General features: G+C 37.7%; 1 protein-coding gene across 1 annotated transcript in view; it reads left to right on the top strand.

The window, feature by feature from the left end:
* The first annotated feature begins 11,982 nt into the window (after window positions 1-11,982).
* Window positions 11,983-15,862, top strand: part of LOC106878386 (alpha-crystallin A chain) — a 17,073-nt gene continuing 13,193 nt past the window's right edge. The window contains exon 1 of the mRNA XM_014927578.2: window positions 11,983-12,467. Within this exon, the coding sequence (XP_014783064.1) occupies window positions 12,234-12,467 (234 nt within the window). The 5' untranslated portion in view covers window positions 11,983-12,233. The remainder of the gene's footprint in view (window positions 12,468-15,862) is intronic.

Below are 15,862 nucleotides of genomic sequence, written 5' to 3'. Positions count from 1 at the left end.
TTGGTCTGTCTCATACAATTTGTTCTGTTGATACTGGTCTATTCTTTTCTGATATCTGAAAAACTTACCTGCTATTGCTATGATACGCTGTTCCAGCCTTCCATGACAATCCCAAATCCTTTTTCTTTGACTAAGTATTTTTCTCAAGAAAAAATTTTATTCTTGTGTTTCCTAACCTGTTCAGTTTCCCGACTTCTATTCTACTTAGATGGTATCTTAAAGTCTTCACTTTATTCTCTAATCCCCTTTTCCACATTTGCTCCTTCCTATTCATTTCTTGAAGAATATCTATTTTGCTACTAGCAGAACTATTATCCCTCCTGCACAGATCAATAAGTTAGGGTCACCTATCTTTTTACTATTTGTCCTACTGATAACAATCTGCTATCCTAGTAATATCTGGCAACTTCTTTCTATTAACATCTTTTAATGCTCGTAATCTTTTTTCGTTCTTCTTTACTCATAGCTTCCTTCAAGTCATCTAAAATCTTCTGATCTTCTTCACTTAATTCTCTGGTGTCAGTTTTTTCTTCCTGGTCGGTGGTGATATCATTTTTTTCTTGAAGGCTCTTCTTTGTACTGTATCACTTATGTTGTTTGGCTCTTCTATTTCACTTCTCTTCTTTATTTCTCTTGTTATCTCTTCTACCTCCAACTGTGTCATCCACGTTTCCTCCTAATAGCATTCGCTTGGTCCACTAGTCTCTGTTCTATTACTGCGAACATCTTTCTTTTCTCTTTCTCAAACTGCTAACATGCATTTTCTGTAACCCCTTACTTCGGCTTCACTTTCAAAGTAGCATTGAATCACTATACTGTTCTCTTTGCTTAACACACTGTTCGTGCGTTTTTTTTTTTATCTTGGCAGTTTCATTATGCACCTGGTATCATTTTATTATTATTATTATTATTATTATTATTATTATTATTATTATTATTATTATTATTATTATTATTATTATTGTTATTATTATTATTAAAGCGGTAAGCTGGCAGAATCATTAGCGCGCTGGACGAAATGCTTAGCAGTATTTCGCCCGTCGCTACGTTCCAAGTTCAAATTCCATCGAGGTCGACTTTGCCTTTCATCCTTTCGAGGTCGATAAAATAAGTACCTGTTAAACACTGGGGTCGGTATAATCGACTCACCCTTCCCCCAAAATACTGCCCTTGCGGAAAAATTTGAAACCATTATTTTTTCTACTTTTAATCTGCATGTTGCAATCACTTGCCGAGATACACCCAGCGTCCTAGGGCGAGTGAAGGATAAGACATGTTACAGTATGACTGAATGCTTGGGGAAGGGAAGTGGCAGGGGCAGTAGCGAAATATCTTCATGTAATACAACACATACATTTAAATTGATAAGCTTTTTCTAAGGATGGAGGCAGTATCTGTTAGCACGAACTTTTCGATTTCTCTGAGACATGGTTCTCCTGGGATCTTATGAAGATGCTTCTGACCTCCCTTTTTTATCATACCTAGAGTACCTACAATAACAGGAACAGTTCTCGCTTTAACATGCCACATCTGTTGTATTTCAATTTCCAGATCCTTATATTTACTTAGTTTGTCAAATGTTTTTAATAATTATGTCTGATCTATTAACCTGGATGCCGAAAAGAACCCAGGGGCACCAAGGACCACGTTATTTGTTTGCAAGTCAACGTCCCAGAGTTTGCTCTCGTTCATACTTTCAATTTAAATTTTTATGATTTTGAATTTTTATCACTTCCTATTTTGAACTTGACAAAGACAGGTAAGCTGTCGAAATATTGTTCAACCATTAAAATATCAATTGCAATCACATCGCGCTCTTCGTCTTGACTGTTTACCTTTGTGAAGAGTTACGTCAATCCTTTTAAAATATTATTATTATCATCATCATCATCATTATCATCATCATTATTATTATTATTATTATTATTATTATTATTATTATTATTATTATTATTATTTATCCTTGCACAGCTTCTGACGCTGGAGATGTACTACGGTGTCAGCTGTTCACTACCAGTGAACTAAGGTAACATCCCTTATTTTTCGAGCACCTTCCGGAGTATTCGAGCGGTTCCAAGAAGTGCTGTTTTCTGCAAGTGCTCCACCCTTATTGAAGCCCCTATTTGTTCCATGTACTTCTCGAGATTTTTACTCACTGTTCCCAGAGCTTCGACAATTATTTGTACTACTACCACCTTTTTCATCGACCACAACTGCTTAACCTCCCAAGCTAACCTGTCATATCTATCGACTTCTCCTTTTTCCTTATCGTACACCTTGTTGTCAGCTGGGCATGCTATATCTATGATCCAACATAGTTTGCTTTCTTTCTCAATTAAGACTATGTCCGGTTTCCTATTCTCTATCTCATGGTCGCACTGAACCATAAAATCCCATAAGATCATTACATTATCATTTTCGATGATGCCTTCGCGTTTATGTTCGTACCACTTTTTTGCTCTGTCAAGTCCATACTTGTTGCAAAGTGTCCAATGGACAATCCTTGCTGTATTGTCATGACGTCTCTTATATTCTTTCTGGGCTAGTGGAGTACATTGTCTGGTAATATGCTATACGATTTCACCATTTTATCCACAAATTCTGCACTTTTAATGTGTTGTCTATTCTGTAGGCCAAGGACCCAATAATAATTGGCACTATCTTCACCTTCTTCATTTTCCATAGTCAGGCTACTTCGTACTTAAGAGGGTTGTGTCTATCTTTTCACCTTCCTTCTTGACTATTTGTGGGTTAAAGGGGCATGCAACGTCAACGACATAGCATATGTGGTGCACTTTGTCCACCACCACAAAGTCCGGTCTGTTGCGTTCCAGCACTTATTATTATTGTTGTTGTTGTTTTTGTTGTTTTTTATCATCATCATTGTAGTGAGAAAAGTGAATATGCACACACCACACATACACGAACGGAAACAAAAGGAAAGATTGAATTTGATGATGGAAATGTTATGGTGTTCGATAAAAAACTTTCGTGTAACTACATGTCTGTATGTCTTTTCAAAGTGCACAGCTACAACAGCTTAAACAAAGTTATTCTATTGTTGCTAAATAAAAACAATCAATATCCCTTATTTGATATTAGATTCAGGTACAGACTAGATTCTGACGCTCTTGAGTATTTATAATGCGGTGTGTGTGTGTGGCGGAGGGGAGGTTACAGTGTTTGTTGTTGTTCGTGTTCTTGTTCTATAACTTCAGGCTTGAGCAGACGAATGATGAAATTATGAACAGGCTAAATAGTCATGGTATATTCCAGTCGTGACCATCCTGTCAGTTTCCTCTTTGTGCAAGGATTCCAGGAGCACATTATCTAACGTGAACATTTTGAGTTCTATAAGGTTGTGGATTTGAGGGGGATTCAGTTGCTATTTCTAGGATAATAGAGATCTCTCGAATCAACTTATTCTCGAAGAATAAGTTGATACGCTGCTTCTTACTGCAAATTCCCTTCCAAAATTTCGTTGTTTCTTAAGTGGTGCCAACAGAAGGGATTTACCATCGAAGACTTAATCCACACTAACACACACACACACACACACACACACACATAGCTCTCACATATACACATACATAGTTTGCGGCTGATGCACCAGCAAGCACAAGAACTCGAGAAATCCGCTGAAGCCACAAACTTCCAGGAAATCTCACGTGCCATTAACGGTAACCGGCGTCTCATACTTTCTTCTCGAAAGTCCTACAATCTGTCATAATTATTAATCCTTCTCGTTTGATTAAGTTTTAAAAAAGAAATTAACATAGACATAACTAATAACACAATCTACATGCTCTCTCTCCCCTCCACACCCTCTTTAAATAAAAATCATGAAAATGAATCCTCTGGGTTTTTTTCTATGCTATACATTACATGCAACGCATTGGTTTCAAAGTTTGGCACAAAGCCAGCAATTTCAGGGGTGGGGTTAACAGATTACATCGGCCTCGGTGTTCAACTGTTACCTGTTTTACCGACCCCGAGAGAATGAAAGACAAAGTCGACCTCGACGGAATTCGAACTCGGAACGTAATGACGGTCGAAATGCTAGTAAGCATTTTGTCCAGCGTGCTAACAATTCGGCCAGTCCGCCGTTTTAACATTGCAGACAACATATTAAAATTAATTTCGATCTATTCTACACGCTTCTCCGAGCTGTTTCAGAAGAAAAATCATTTTTTCTTAATCCAATGCGGACTAATTGTATTTGTAAGACATATAAACCGGACTCCTTACCAAGAATCGAAACCTCGGTCTTCACGCTTGTTCTCGCATTTTGTGTTTAAAATTCATTCGTTTTAATTAATTCGCCACCATTTTAGACGAGACAGAGTTTAATCATGTTAACCCATTCCGGTCTATTGTCAATGATCTCACTTAACTTCAGCACTGCAATAAATACGAGATTCCAAGAGAAAAATATTCTCTTTCCTCTGCAACTTCCTAACAGCTAACTATGGCACCTTCTCGCGAGCTTTGCCTCATTTATCCTCCTCCTTGCACGCAGTTGTGGTTCACTATTAACAACTACCATGGTAATAGATTATCCATCAAATCTAACTAAATTTTGTGTTTACTTCCAATGCGTTGCAGTTGCATAACCACGTAAGTAAAATCTACAGCAAGTGTGAAATACCTTTCAGCAGTTCTTTGCAGTGCATCCAGAGATATTATCTAAGCAATGCACAGTCTTTCGCCAACTTGTCACGTCTCTACGTGTTACAAACAACTTGCTACATCGTGCCTGTTACGCCTTTCCCGTTACATTTTTTCCCGTTATACATATAAAGAAATGTTTGAAGTACATTACGAAAGTAGCTGGAATCTTTATAAACGTCTGTCCCCTCCCTTCATAAATGAGGCCTCGTGTGAATACTAGAAATAACTGATAGTAAATAAAACTCAACATATATTAAAGAAGTAATGATTTCTCATGTAAAATCATCTTATATAAATAGGGAAGTCGATTGTATTAAAGAGATGAGGATTTCTTGATTAACATTAAAGAAATCATGAAAGATATTAAATCCACCAAAGAAATAGGAAACAGCAAAGGGTGTTCATTAAAGATTTCCCCTAACCCACTTCCCAAAGACTGAAATAAACGAAACTTGGCATAATTATTTACTCCTTCTCTACATAGCCATCACCAGTTGTGTCATAATTCTCCAATCGCTTTACGCAGCTGTAAAAGACAAACGAATACTAGTGGAAAGCTGCAATTTACAATGTGACATGATTATATGTAACTGCAATAACTGGAAGTGGGTCAGAGGAAATCTTAAATGAACACTCCTCGTATTTTATTTTAATTCCATTTCAGAACTTTGGAATGATTTCAGACAGTCACATACACTGGAGAAGATTAACTCCGTCGGTTGTGGTGTAAGAGTTCTCGACTCTTATTATTTCGTTGACAGTAAGACCGTTTTTTAATTGTTTATTTATTGTGTTCTTTATTTCTGTTTTTTTGTTCCTCATTTTTAATTCATTGATCTCTAGTTCTTGCCACAAAAAAAATGAAGAAATTAATAAGTATCTCTTTCTTCCTCATCGCTTGATTCCTGCTACTTAGAGTTTTGATTCATAGATTAGTAGTGAATTAATATTTAATAACCTTGCAAATGATCCACAAATACATTCAAAATCTGGCAGATGGATTCATATTAATCCTGGTTACCATTAAAAATCTCAACACACTTCATTGCCAAACTGCTCAGAAATACCCCAATACATCTTGCTGGTAATACGAGAACCTCTCTACCTCCGAGATCATCAGCTACATACCCCTTCTACTTCTTTCGTCATACATGCTATTTCACCAGCCAAATCCCGCATCAGTTATTATTCCCAATCCTTCCTTTCGCACTAAGCTAAGGATGTCCAAAATGAACAGAATAACATTAATCTTGCCATCCTGATAAAAGGAGATAGTAATGTCGATAATTAACAGGTCGACTATATTCATTCACCTTTTACCTCATCAGTCTAGAGCAATAATTTACTTTATTTTCTTATAATTCTTGTGTTTTCACTTTACTTCTTTTTTTTTTTCTTTTTTTTTTTTTGTCTGTTACAGAAAAAGAAATTAATGATTTGACAGCTTTTTCAACTTTTACATTTAAGCGAAATACATTTAACAACCTTGTAACCAAGGTCTACAAGAAAGCTCACTCAGTTTTTGATTGTTCACGTATATGCTTGATATCTTCTCAATGTATCGCCTTTTCATATAGTGATAATTGGTGCCTTCTAAAGGAACAAAGTTAACTTTAATGGAATTCACCCCAAAATCATCTACTTATCAGTGAAATGTGAGCAAGAATTCAACGGATCATATTTATTAATATATCGCAATTATATAAGATAAAATGTGTGTGTTTCTTTGTGAATAAAATCAATTTAATTCAGATAATTCTTTTGTTAATTTATTTTTGTTGCTGACGTTTTTTGATTTTGAATTAATTATCTGTTATAAACCAATTCACACGTAGAAAAATTAATTAGAATATTTAATTTACACCAATACCAATCAAACAATTTTTTGTTTGGTTCATAGATGGAAGAAAAGAAGTCCAAATACAAAATATTATTATCATTTATAAAAAAGAAAAAGCGAAGTTGTTGTCGTTGCGACGGTCGAAGACAGAAGACATTTACACCAAGTGAAGCAGGTCATACTAGTTGTGTCAGTAATGATGTTAGCCTTCGTTGAATGGATTGAAGTGGTCACATTCTACAGTTGAAATTGAATGGCGAAAATTTCAACAGAAGGCTGGCTTACGCACTTTCACAATTACTGAGACTAGCTAGCAGGTACAACATCTATATATAGCTAATGTCTATAAAGAAAAGGTGCCAAAGACGAAATCGTTAATGAGATTTCAATATACTCCTGCTGCAAATGAAACAGAAAGTTGACCTGGACAGCATTTGGTCTCATAACATAACAGGTCTGATCTAAATACTGTAAGCAATTAAATCGAATTTTTAACGCTCCCGCATCTAAATAATATATCAAATAAAACTGTGTTTGACAGATTTCTTTTGAGAAGTGAAAGAATTTGCAATTCAAACTAAACAAATAATCTAGGTAACATCGAAAACTTTTCTGAAGAATAAGGCAAACAGTTTACGAGAATTTTTGTACGTCCATTCCAACGTACGAAAGCACCAAAAACCTGAGGCACCACGAGTTTTAATTTGGGTTTCAGCTCTGCTCTCTCAGAAATTATTTAAGCTGACAAGTCTAAACTATTTTGATCAAAGCAAGAATCACAAAGTCAAATTAAAGTACAAATCGTTTCTTTTTCTCTTTAGACGAAAGTTTGCGTTTCAACAGCTTCTTTGAATATAACGTCGGTACAGGTTAAACGAAAATCCGAAATCAGTAACACGGAAAGCGAAATTCAATAGAGATTCGTTCGCAAATACAGCAACTCCGTGAGTTCTTTCTGATTACTGGAGGGTTATGCATAGCAGTGACAAAATGAGTTGCATTACTGACCATACATTTCGTAAAATTGTTAGTTTTGTTTTCATTGGTTAAGTTTTAGATTATTGGGTTATTTTTTTTATAGTTTAGTGAAGCGGGGAGATGGAGGTGGACATGGCGTTTGCAAGACTTTATGGATTGGTAAGATCGATACTGTTAATGTCTAGTTTGAAGATTTGTGTGTTGACATCTGTAGGGAAAATGTGATCAGGGATTGAATTTCAGAGGATTAATGTTTTGGAGCAGTGGTGACCCAATCGTTTTGTGGTAGTCCAGGCAGGTTTAATCTTTTAAAAATCTCTCAGCACAGACAAAAATTTTATATGAATAATAATTTGAATTTTGATTTAATAAATGAAATTTAAAGTCAATTTCTCAATGTGATTGAAATGTCACAAATAAATAAAAAGTTACATGAAAGATGGCACCGTCACTTATAAGTTATGAAAATACAAACTACAGGAAAGCAATTCTCTTTTCGGTGTTGTGTCGCAAAACGAAGGAGGGCGTCTTCAAGATTCAGGTTTTCGGTACATCATCTATTCATAATAATTGGGCGTAAATTGTCCGGTTTCAGATAAGACTTGTTCATCCACAGCTTGAGAAAGTATTCATTCATAGCCTGCCGTGTACTTACAGGCAGTGTTACATCTTCTTGAAGCAGTTCGGTCAGTTCAAACGAGGAATCCATAGAGAGATCCAAAAACTCAAGTAAATCGGTCAATGAGATCAAAATGTGTCACTTCCACCCGATGAGACGCTTTGCACAGTCAAATTCTAACATCAGGTTGACCAAGTTCAGTTGAAATGTATCTGCTATGAATTTAAGACAAAAAATATTCAGAAACTGGGGTACTTAGGGATTAAGATAAGAGAGGTTTATCATGATATCACTATTTTATGCCGAAAATTAGTTTTGGAGCTCTAAGCAAACCTGGTTCAATATAGGAATTACGGTCTCACGGTGAAAATTGGCCATATAGAGACCTCCAAATGTGGAAGTTTAGGTTGCTCTCGAATCAGCGGGTTGACCTTAATAACTTCACTGATGTGTTATTTAATTGGAGGCCACAAAACGTTAGTTTCGTTTGACATCAAGGTGTTTAATGCAAATGGATATCAGTTCTGTTTCTGTAGTCACAGCAGTGAAAATTTGTAATATCTTTGCTAAAGACTCGATTCGTATTAAAACTTGTTTTGAGAAGACGAGAGCACAAACTTTCATAGACGAACGTAATAGAAACATTTATCTTTAATTTGCCCTCCCATGACTTGATAAACTCACTGAAATTAGAGAGAATGTCCATAATATATGAAAGCTCATAATGAACAGCATAGCACGGTACCTCCTGACAGACCCATCGTGTATTGGACAATACTTTCAGCTCTGCTGGTTGTCTTCGTTTTTCATCCTGTAAGTACTTGTTGTACTGATGCACTCTGAATCGATCCATAAACAGGTAAAGTTACTGCTGTCTGACGAAAAATTCCCCGATAGCCTTTTCATTTTTGTTAAGGAGTTACACACAGCTAGGTTCAGTTGGTGGAAGCTGACACAAGTTGCAAATGGGGCTGCGACAAGCAATTTCGCTTGAAAACCAGCGATTCCTCCGCTCATGACCAAGGCACCATCATAATATAAGGGAACACATAACTATTTGTCAACACTAATAGAGTTCAACACCGAAGGCATAAGCTGCAGAAAGTGATTCAATGTTAAATTCAGAAGCTATTCAATATCCAAACAATTCCTCATAAATAATATTCTCAAACATGCGGTGCAGAACGTCTAAAAGCAGTTCAATTTTCGAAATGACCTTTGTTTCATTCAAACTTAATGTGAAGTTTAAGCCTGAGTCAAGTCTTAAGCAAATAATTCTTTGATTACTGATTCCATGATTTAAAGAAAAATCATTGCGTGTACCGTGATATATGTATTTTGCATTTCGTGATCCCATTATTGTCCCCTTCTTGAAAAATGGCCATGAGTAACATCACATGTTCCTTTCCCAAGATTTTGATATTCCCTCCATACACAACCGGCTGAGATATAGATCTTGTACATTTTACCCCTAAGCATAATTCCGGTCGAGAATTCTGTAAATTGTGGACAGCTGTACTCATGCTGTACTCATGGATGTGATGTTATAAAGCTCTGAATTGAAATGCCAACAACTGAATGTTTAAGAAATATCTTACACACCCTCAAATGGAGCATCCTTGAAAGATCTACGCCATATATTAAGAGATCGAGGGCGTGCAGGTTTTGTTTTGTTAAAAGAACTTATATACTTTTTAAATCTAAGCCCACGTCCACCAACCTACTAAGCTCGAGATCGGAGATTTTCACAAAATGAGAGCATTTCGATAGGTTTCTACTACTGAACTGGAGAACACCACCCTCTCTGGATTAGTCATACAGTTTTACAATCTTTAAATTTTCCCATCGGATTGGCCACCACCAACTATTGTCCATTTCCATCCTAATAAACAAAAATGACGGAAAATTTATTTTCCTTCTTCAAACTTTCTTTTATCGTTTCATATTTTTTTCCCTGTTCTGTCTCATTTTTTTTTCTCAAAGAGCAGCTATGTTTATTGTGACCCTGAGTGATTCCAGGATAGTACAGCGCAAGCTATACAAACTATACAAACCTAGAGTAAAAACGAATATTTAAAGGCGGCGAGCTGGCAGAAACGTTTGCACGCCGGGCGAAATGCTTAGTGGTATTTCGTCTGTCTTTACGCTCTGAGTTCAAATTCCGCCGAGGTCGACTTTACCTTTCATCCTTTCGAGGTCGATAAATTAAGTACCAGTTGCGTACTGAGCTTGATCTAATCGACTGGCCTCTTCCTCCAAAATTTCGGCCTTGTGCCTAGAGTAGAAAATAATAAATGTCACATTAAAATTATGTCTGTCTACTATGATTGTTCTAGTATTTATCACCACCATCGCCCTGCAATTATGCTCTGCTTTGTTCTAGTTGCTCTCTGTAGGGAAGGCGTGTGGCCAAGAGCATTCGGCTCAACATTGTAAGGTCGTGAGCTCGGTATCCAGCGGCGCATTGTGTCCTCGAGCAAGTAAATTTATTTTCATGTTTCTCCAATCTTCTCAGCTGGCATTCTGTGTCACTCTAAATCTCCCAGAGCACTACGTTAAGGGTAGACATGCCTGTGGAGTACTCAGCCACTTACACGTTAATTTCACGAGTAGGCTGTCCTGTTGAACGGAGCAAATGGATCGCTCGTCGTCGTAACCGACGCAGTGCCAGTTTCTTTTAGTCATGTTTGATCCGGTCTGCTTTTTTACTCTGATCTTCTCAGACCATGTCAGGTCAGGTCAGCTAATTCTCTGGTGATAAGTTGCTTTTAAGCAGACTTGTGATTCATGTCCGTTGGCATCAAGCATCACCCTAAATGTGCTAGCTAATTAACTGTGCTGTACGTCATTAAACTTTGATGACCCGGCTAGGTTCAGTGTAAAATAGATGTTTGGTGTCTGGCACAGCAACGCTAGGTAGAAATTAAAGGTAGCGGCCGGCTGCAGAATTCCGAAACCGAGTTCACTTTACTCAGCACAACGGCGCTTCAATTATGTGTGTGTGTGTGTGTGTGTGTGTGTGTGTTTGTGTGCGTGTATGCGTGTGTGTGTGCGCGCGCGTTTGCGAGCGTGTGCGTGTGTTTGTGAGTGTGTATGCATGTGGGTGTGTGTGTGTGTGTGTGTGTGTGCGTGCGTGCACGTTTATGTAAATGCGATTGCGCACATCTGTGTATGAGAATTTGTGTGCATATGTAGATGTAGATGTAAGGTGGATGTTTCACGTCCGAAACAAAAGCACTAGGTTGGAGTGTGTTTATGAGAGAAAGGCAAAGAAAGAGACAGAAAGGGAGAGAGAAAGAAAGAGAGAGAGGGGGAAAGAGAAAGAAAGAAAGAAAGAAAGAAAGTAGCTTTTGCATGTGTACATGTTTGTGGCTGCCAGTGAATGTATATGTGTGCGTATTAGTATACGCACACACGTACACACACACATATATATACACACATATATATATATGTATATACATATACACATATATATATATATATATAGAGAGAGAGAGAGAGAGAGATACATATTCTAATTCATAGATACATATGTATAAATAAATTACAATATATATATGTGTGTGTGTGTGTGTGTATTTATATATGCATCTATGTGTGTATGCGTATGCATACACGTATATAAATATAAATATATGTATGTATCTATGTATGTATGTATGTATGTATATGTATATATATATATAGATATATATACATATACATATATGCATATACACACGCACACACATATATATGCATATGTATGTTTGTCCGTGTATGTGTGTGTGTGTGTGTGTGTGTGTGTGTGTGAATTCGGGTGTAATCACACACTTCTAGATACACACTGGCGCATTTTTGTCCATTCTTGTATAAATAGGAAGCAGCCAGGGTGCCGAGAATCACTTCATGCACACCTTTGTCCATCCAATCAGTAATCGTTTACTCAATAATTAGCTTAAGATTCTCAAGTTAATATTTCAATTTAAGGATTAGGATTAATTAATCTTATTCAAAAGTAAGAGCTTCGCGAAATCAAGGAAAGTAAAGAGAGGCAGAAGAGGAACGCACGCGAGAAAGAACTAAAGAAAGGGGAGAAAAGAAAACAAACAAAAAAAGCTACAAAGCCAGAACGATAAGAAGATGGAAAGAAACATGTCCACCCAAAGAAATATACCGATATTCAAGCCCTTCTACAGCAGCAGCTTCCCTTTTTACAACATGTGGAATAATCCTTGGTCAGACTTTCCACCGTTCAATAGGTTGTTCAACCAACACTTTGGCATGGTTCCTATTGATGACCTTTTGGGATTCGGCAGAAATTCTTGGAGTGTGCGCAGATCAAATAATCAATCAGAACAGAATGGATTTTCAGAGGTAAGTCTTCGACTATTCATTGGCTTTATATGCCTTCAATTCTAAAGTAATTTTCAAGATTGGCTTGGTTGATTTGTGTGACTTTTTGACATCTATCGCTTGCTGGTCTGCCATTTTAAGATTTCAGCAATGGTATTCCAACGATGACTCTTTTTATTTCACTTAACCAAAAAATGTGGAGGTAGGGTGATGGTTGCAACCATTTATAGGACCTCTGAAACCGATGGTATGGAGAGAGGAAGATATCTTCAAACTGGAGACCCAATTTGAATACTTGCACAGTGGACTCCACTTAAGATATTCCAGAACTACGTGGTGGTGGTCACATGAGCGACGGATTGAGTGTACCAATCATGTGCATCACGGTGGGATTTGAACTTAGGACGTAAAGAGAGGACTAAATACCACAAAGTATCCTATCCAATGCTTAAATGAAACCACCTGTCCACTGCTCTTGGCTGGTACCTACCTTAGAAGGAGGATATTAACGTTGATCTCAGGCGTGTTCGAACTCAGAACATCGAAATCCAGAATGAGTACTGAATGTCTTTAACCTCCTTTATCGTTTATCTTTTACTTGTTAGGACATCGCATTGAAGGGTTTAGTTGGATAAATCGGACCCTGGTACTTATTCTATCGTTTGATTACGTCCACGCTAAGTAATCAAACCAACATCGGTTGTCAAATGACGTGAGTGAAATGAATACATCACAAAGACGCACACAACAACATACACATACACGACGGGCTAACCGACATAGTTCCCGTCAACCAAATTCATTCACTTCACACAAGACATTGATCGACCCCGGGACTATAGTAAAAGATATTTGCCCAAGGTACCGCGCAATGGGACTGAACCTGAAGCTACGTGGTTGCGAAGCGAGCGTCTTAACTACACAGCCACGTCTGCAGCTATGGACACAGAACGCTGTAATATCGTCCGGTGCTCTTACAATTTTTCCACTTCGCTACGTGTACTCTATCCGTGACAAATTTCTTTAATCGTCAATGACTGAAAGCATCTAATATCGAAAATGGTCTTTCTGAAAGTAAGATTAGTCTGAAAACATCTGAAGTTATCGGCCGCAGTCTTACAACGGCCCCAAACAATACACACATTGCAAGATTGCGCGGTATAAATTGATTTCTGATATTGTCAGGAAAAATCAAATCTGAGGCAGGGAACGTTTGATTATATTGAACCGAGTACTTAATGGGTACTTCATTCTTTCTCGATTTTCACTCTCACACACTCCCCTCCTTTCTCTGTTTCTATCTGTCTTTATCTATTTCTCTTTCTCTCTCTCTCTCTCACACACACACACACATACCTGAGTTAGATAAAACCTTGAAACCTGAAGATGAATAAATGTTGAGTGGAAAGAAAGAAAGAAAGAAAGAAAGAAAGAAAGAAAGAAAGAAACTGAGAGAGGTCCGGCAACAAATTTACGGAGAAAGAATTCAGAGAATAAAAGACATGCCAATCTAAGAACTTTGATTAAGTTTCGTGTGACCGAGAATTATGTTCAGGTTTCAATTGATATATAAAGTAAGGGTTAGTTTGTTTGTTTTTTTCTTAATCATCATAGAACAAGACGATTGAAAGAATCAAAGATTATGGTATAAACAGAAAAGAAACAGTAATGAAGACAGCTAGGACCGCCTTAGAAGCACAGAGGCCCTGGGACAAATCAGCGAACTGGACTTTATAGTATTTAATCATTAATAGCAAAATCCACAACAGAATACATAGATCAGAACTGGGTTCCTAAGGCTGTGAGGACCCCGGGAAACTACCTAGAAAGCCTATCCCTTAAGCTGGTACTACACACAGCTCAAATATTTATCAAAAGTTGGCTTCTGAATCACTAGCGTGGCTAGGGGGTGGGGCGGTAGGGGCGGTAGGGGCGGTACTTTTGGGTCTGCTGTAGACAATATGTGTTTTTTATGGGGTCTGGGGGCAGCAAACGGAAGGGCCGCCCCTGGTGCTACGCTAGTGTTTTTCATCTGTTCTGTTATTACTGTATTTGATAGCAAATAAGACGCAATTTCTTTTTTTTAATCTCAAAACATTACCCCGGCTCCTAACCGAGCAATTGAGTCTCTCGTGTCCTTTAATGCACTAAACATTTTTTTTTCCTTTTCCTGACATTGGATTGCGTCTAACAGGCCCGTGAGTCTTTTATGCTATCTTGTAGTAGATCAGTGAATCTACCAGATAAAATAGTCTGTAGTCACCTGGTACCATTTTTAATTTTGCGAGTCTTTATTCTTCCGAATAAATTGCCTGACATTTTGTAAATATTCTCCAACGACTCAGATTTTTTTCACTTAGTTTACTCTCACTTATTTCTGCCATTTCCGCCATGTTGAGATTCCAGCAAAATCTCGACATTAGTTTATCATTCACAAGGAAATATTCAAGATAGGATGTCTTTGGCACCAAGCCAAATCGTGATTACGTGAGCAAAACCTCTTCATATACCTTTCTAGGTAGGCTGAGCGGTGGTTCTAGCACATGCATGATTCATACAGGCTCTCACTCTTTCTCTCTCTCTCTCTCTCTCTCTCTCTCTCTCTCTCTCTCTCTCTCTCTCTCTCTCTCTCTCTCTCTCTCTCTCTCTCTCTCTCTCTCTCTCTTTCTTTCTTTATTTCTTTCTCTCATGCACACACATGTACACGCAATCAGTTATACGTACATTCACACCAAGTCACAAATAGTTCAGACATATACAACATACTTTACGTAAATGCATATTATATATATGTGCGCGTGTGTGTGTGTGTGTGTGTACATAAGCATATGTGCATATGTATACACACACACATATACACACGCTCACACGCATACACACGCTCACGCGTACATCCACACACATACACACTCACACACACATACGCTCGCAAATACACCTACACATATACACACACACATACACACACACACACGCTCACACATACATCCACACACACATACACACACATATACACACGCTCACACACACACACATACGCTCGCAAATACACCTACAAATGCACACACACACATAGACACACGCTCACACACACACACTCACACATACACACTTGTACATACACACACACACACACACGTACAATACTCCTAGATAAAGTTTCTTTCACACATTGATTAAAGTAAGGTTGTATCAATGTCACGTGACATATCAAAGGCGGCGGAAAAGAAAGGACTTTCCGGTTGAGGTACTCACAACTGGAAGGATCAATAATCGATGGAAGCTGCAAGTCGAAAATAAGAGCAATGCGGACACAGAGGTTTGGGTTTCGTCTCAGACTCAGGAGGACATTAACAAAACAGTTCATATAGCCCCAATAAAATGTTTTAAAACATATGTACTTGTAAAGAAGTTTT

The sequence above is a fragment of the Octopus bimaculoides genome, chromosome 17 (genome assembly GCF_001194135.2).
Source record: "Octopus bimaculoides isolate UCB-OBI-ISO-001 chromosome 17, ASM119413v2, whole genome shotgun sequence".
NCBI lineage: Eukaryota > Metazoa > Mollusca > Cephalopoda > Octopoda > Octopodidae > Octopus > Octopus bimaculoides.
This window is presented reverse-complemented; position numbering and strand designations above follow the sequence as displayed.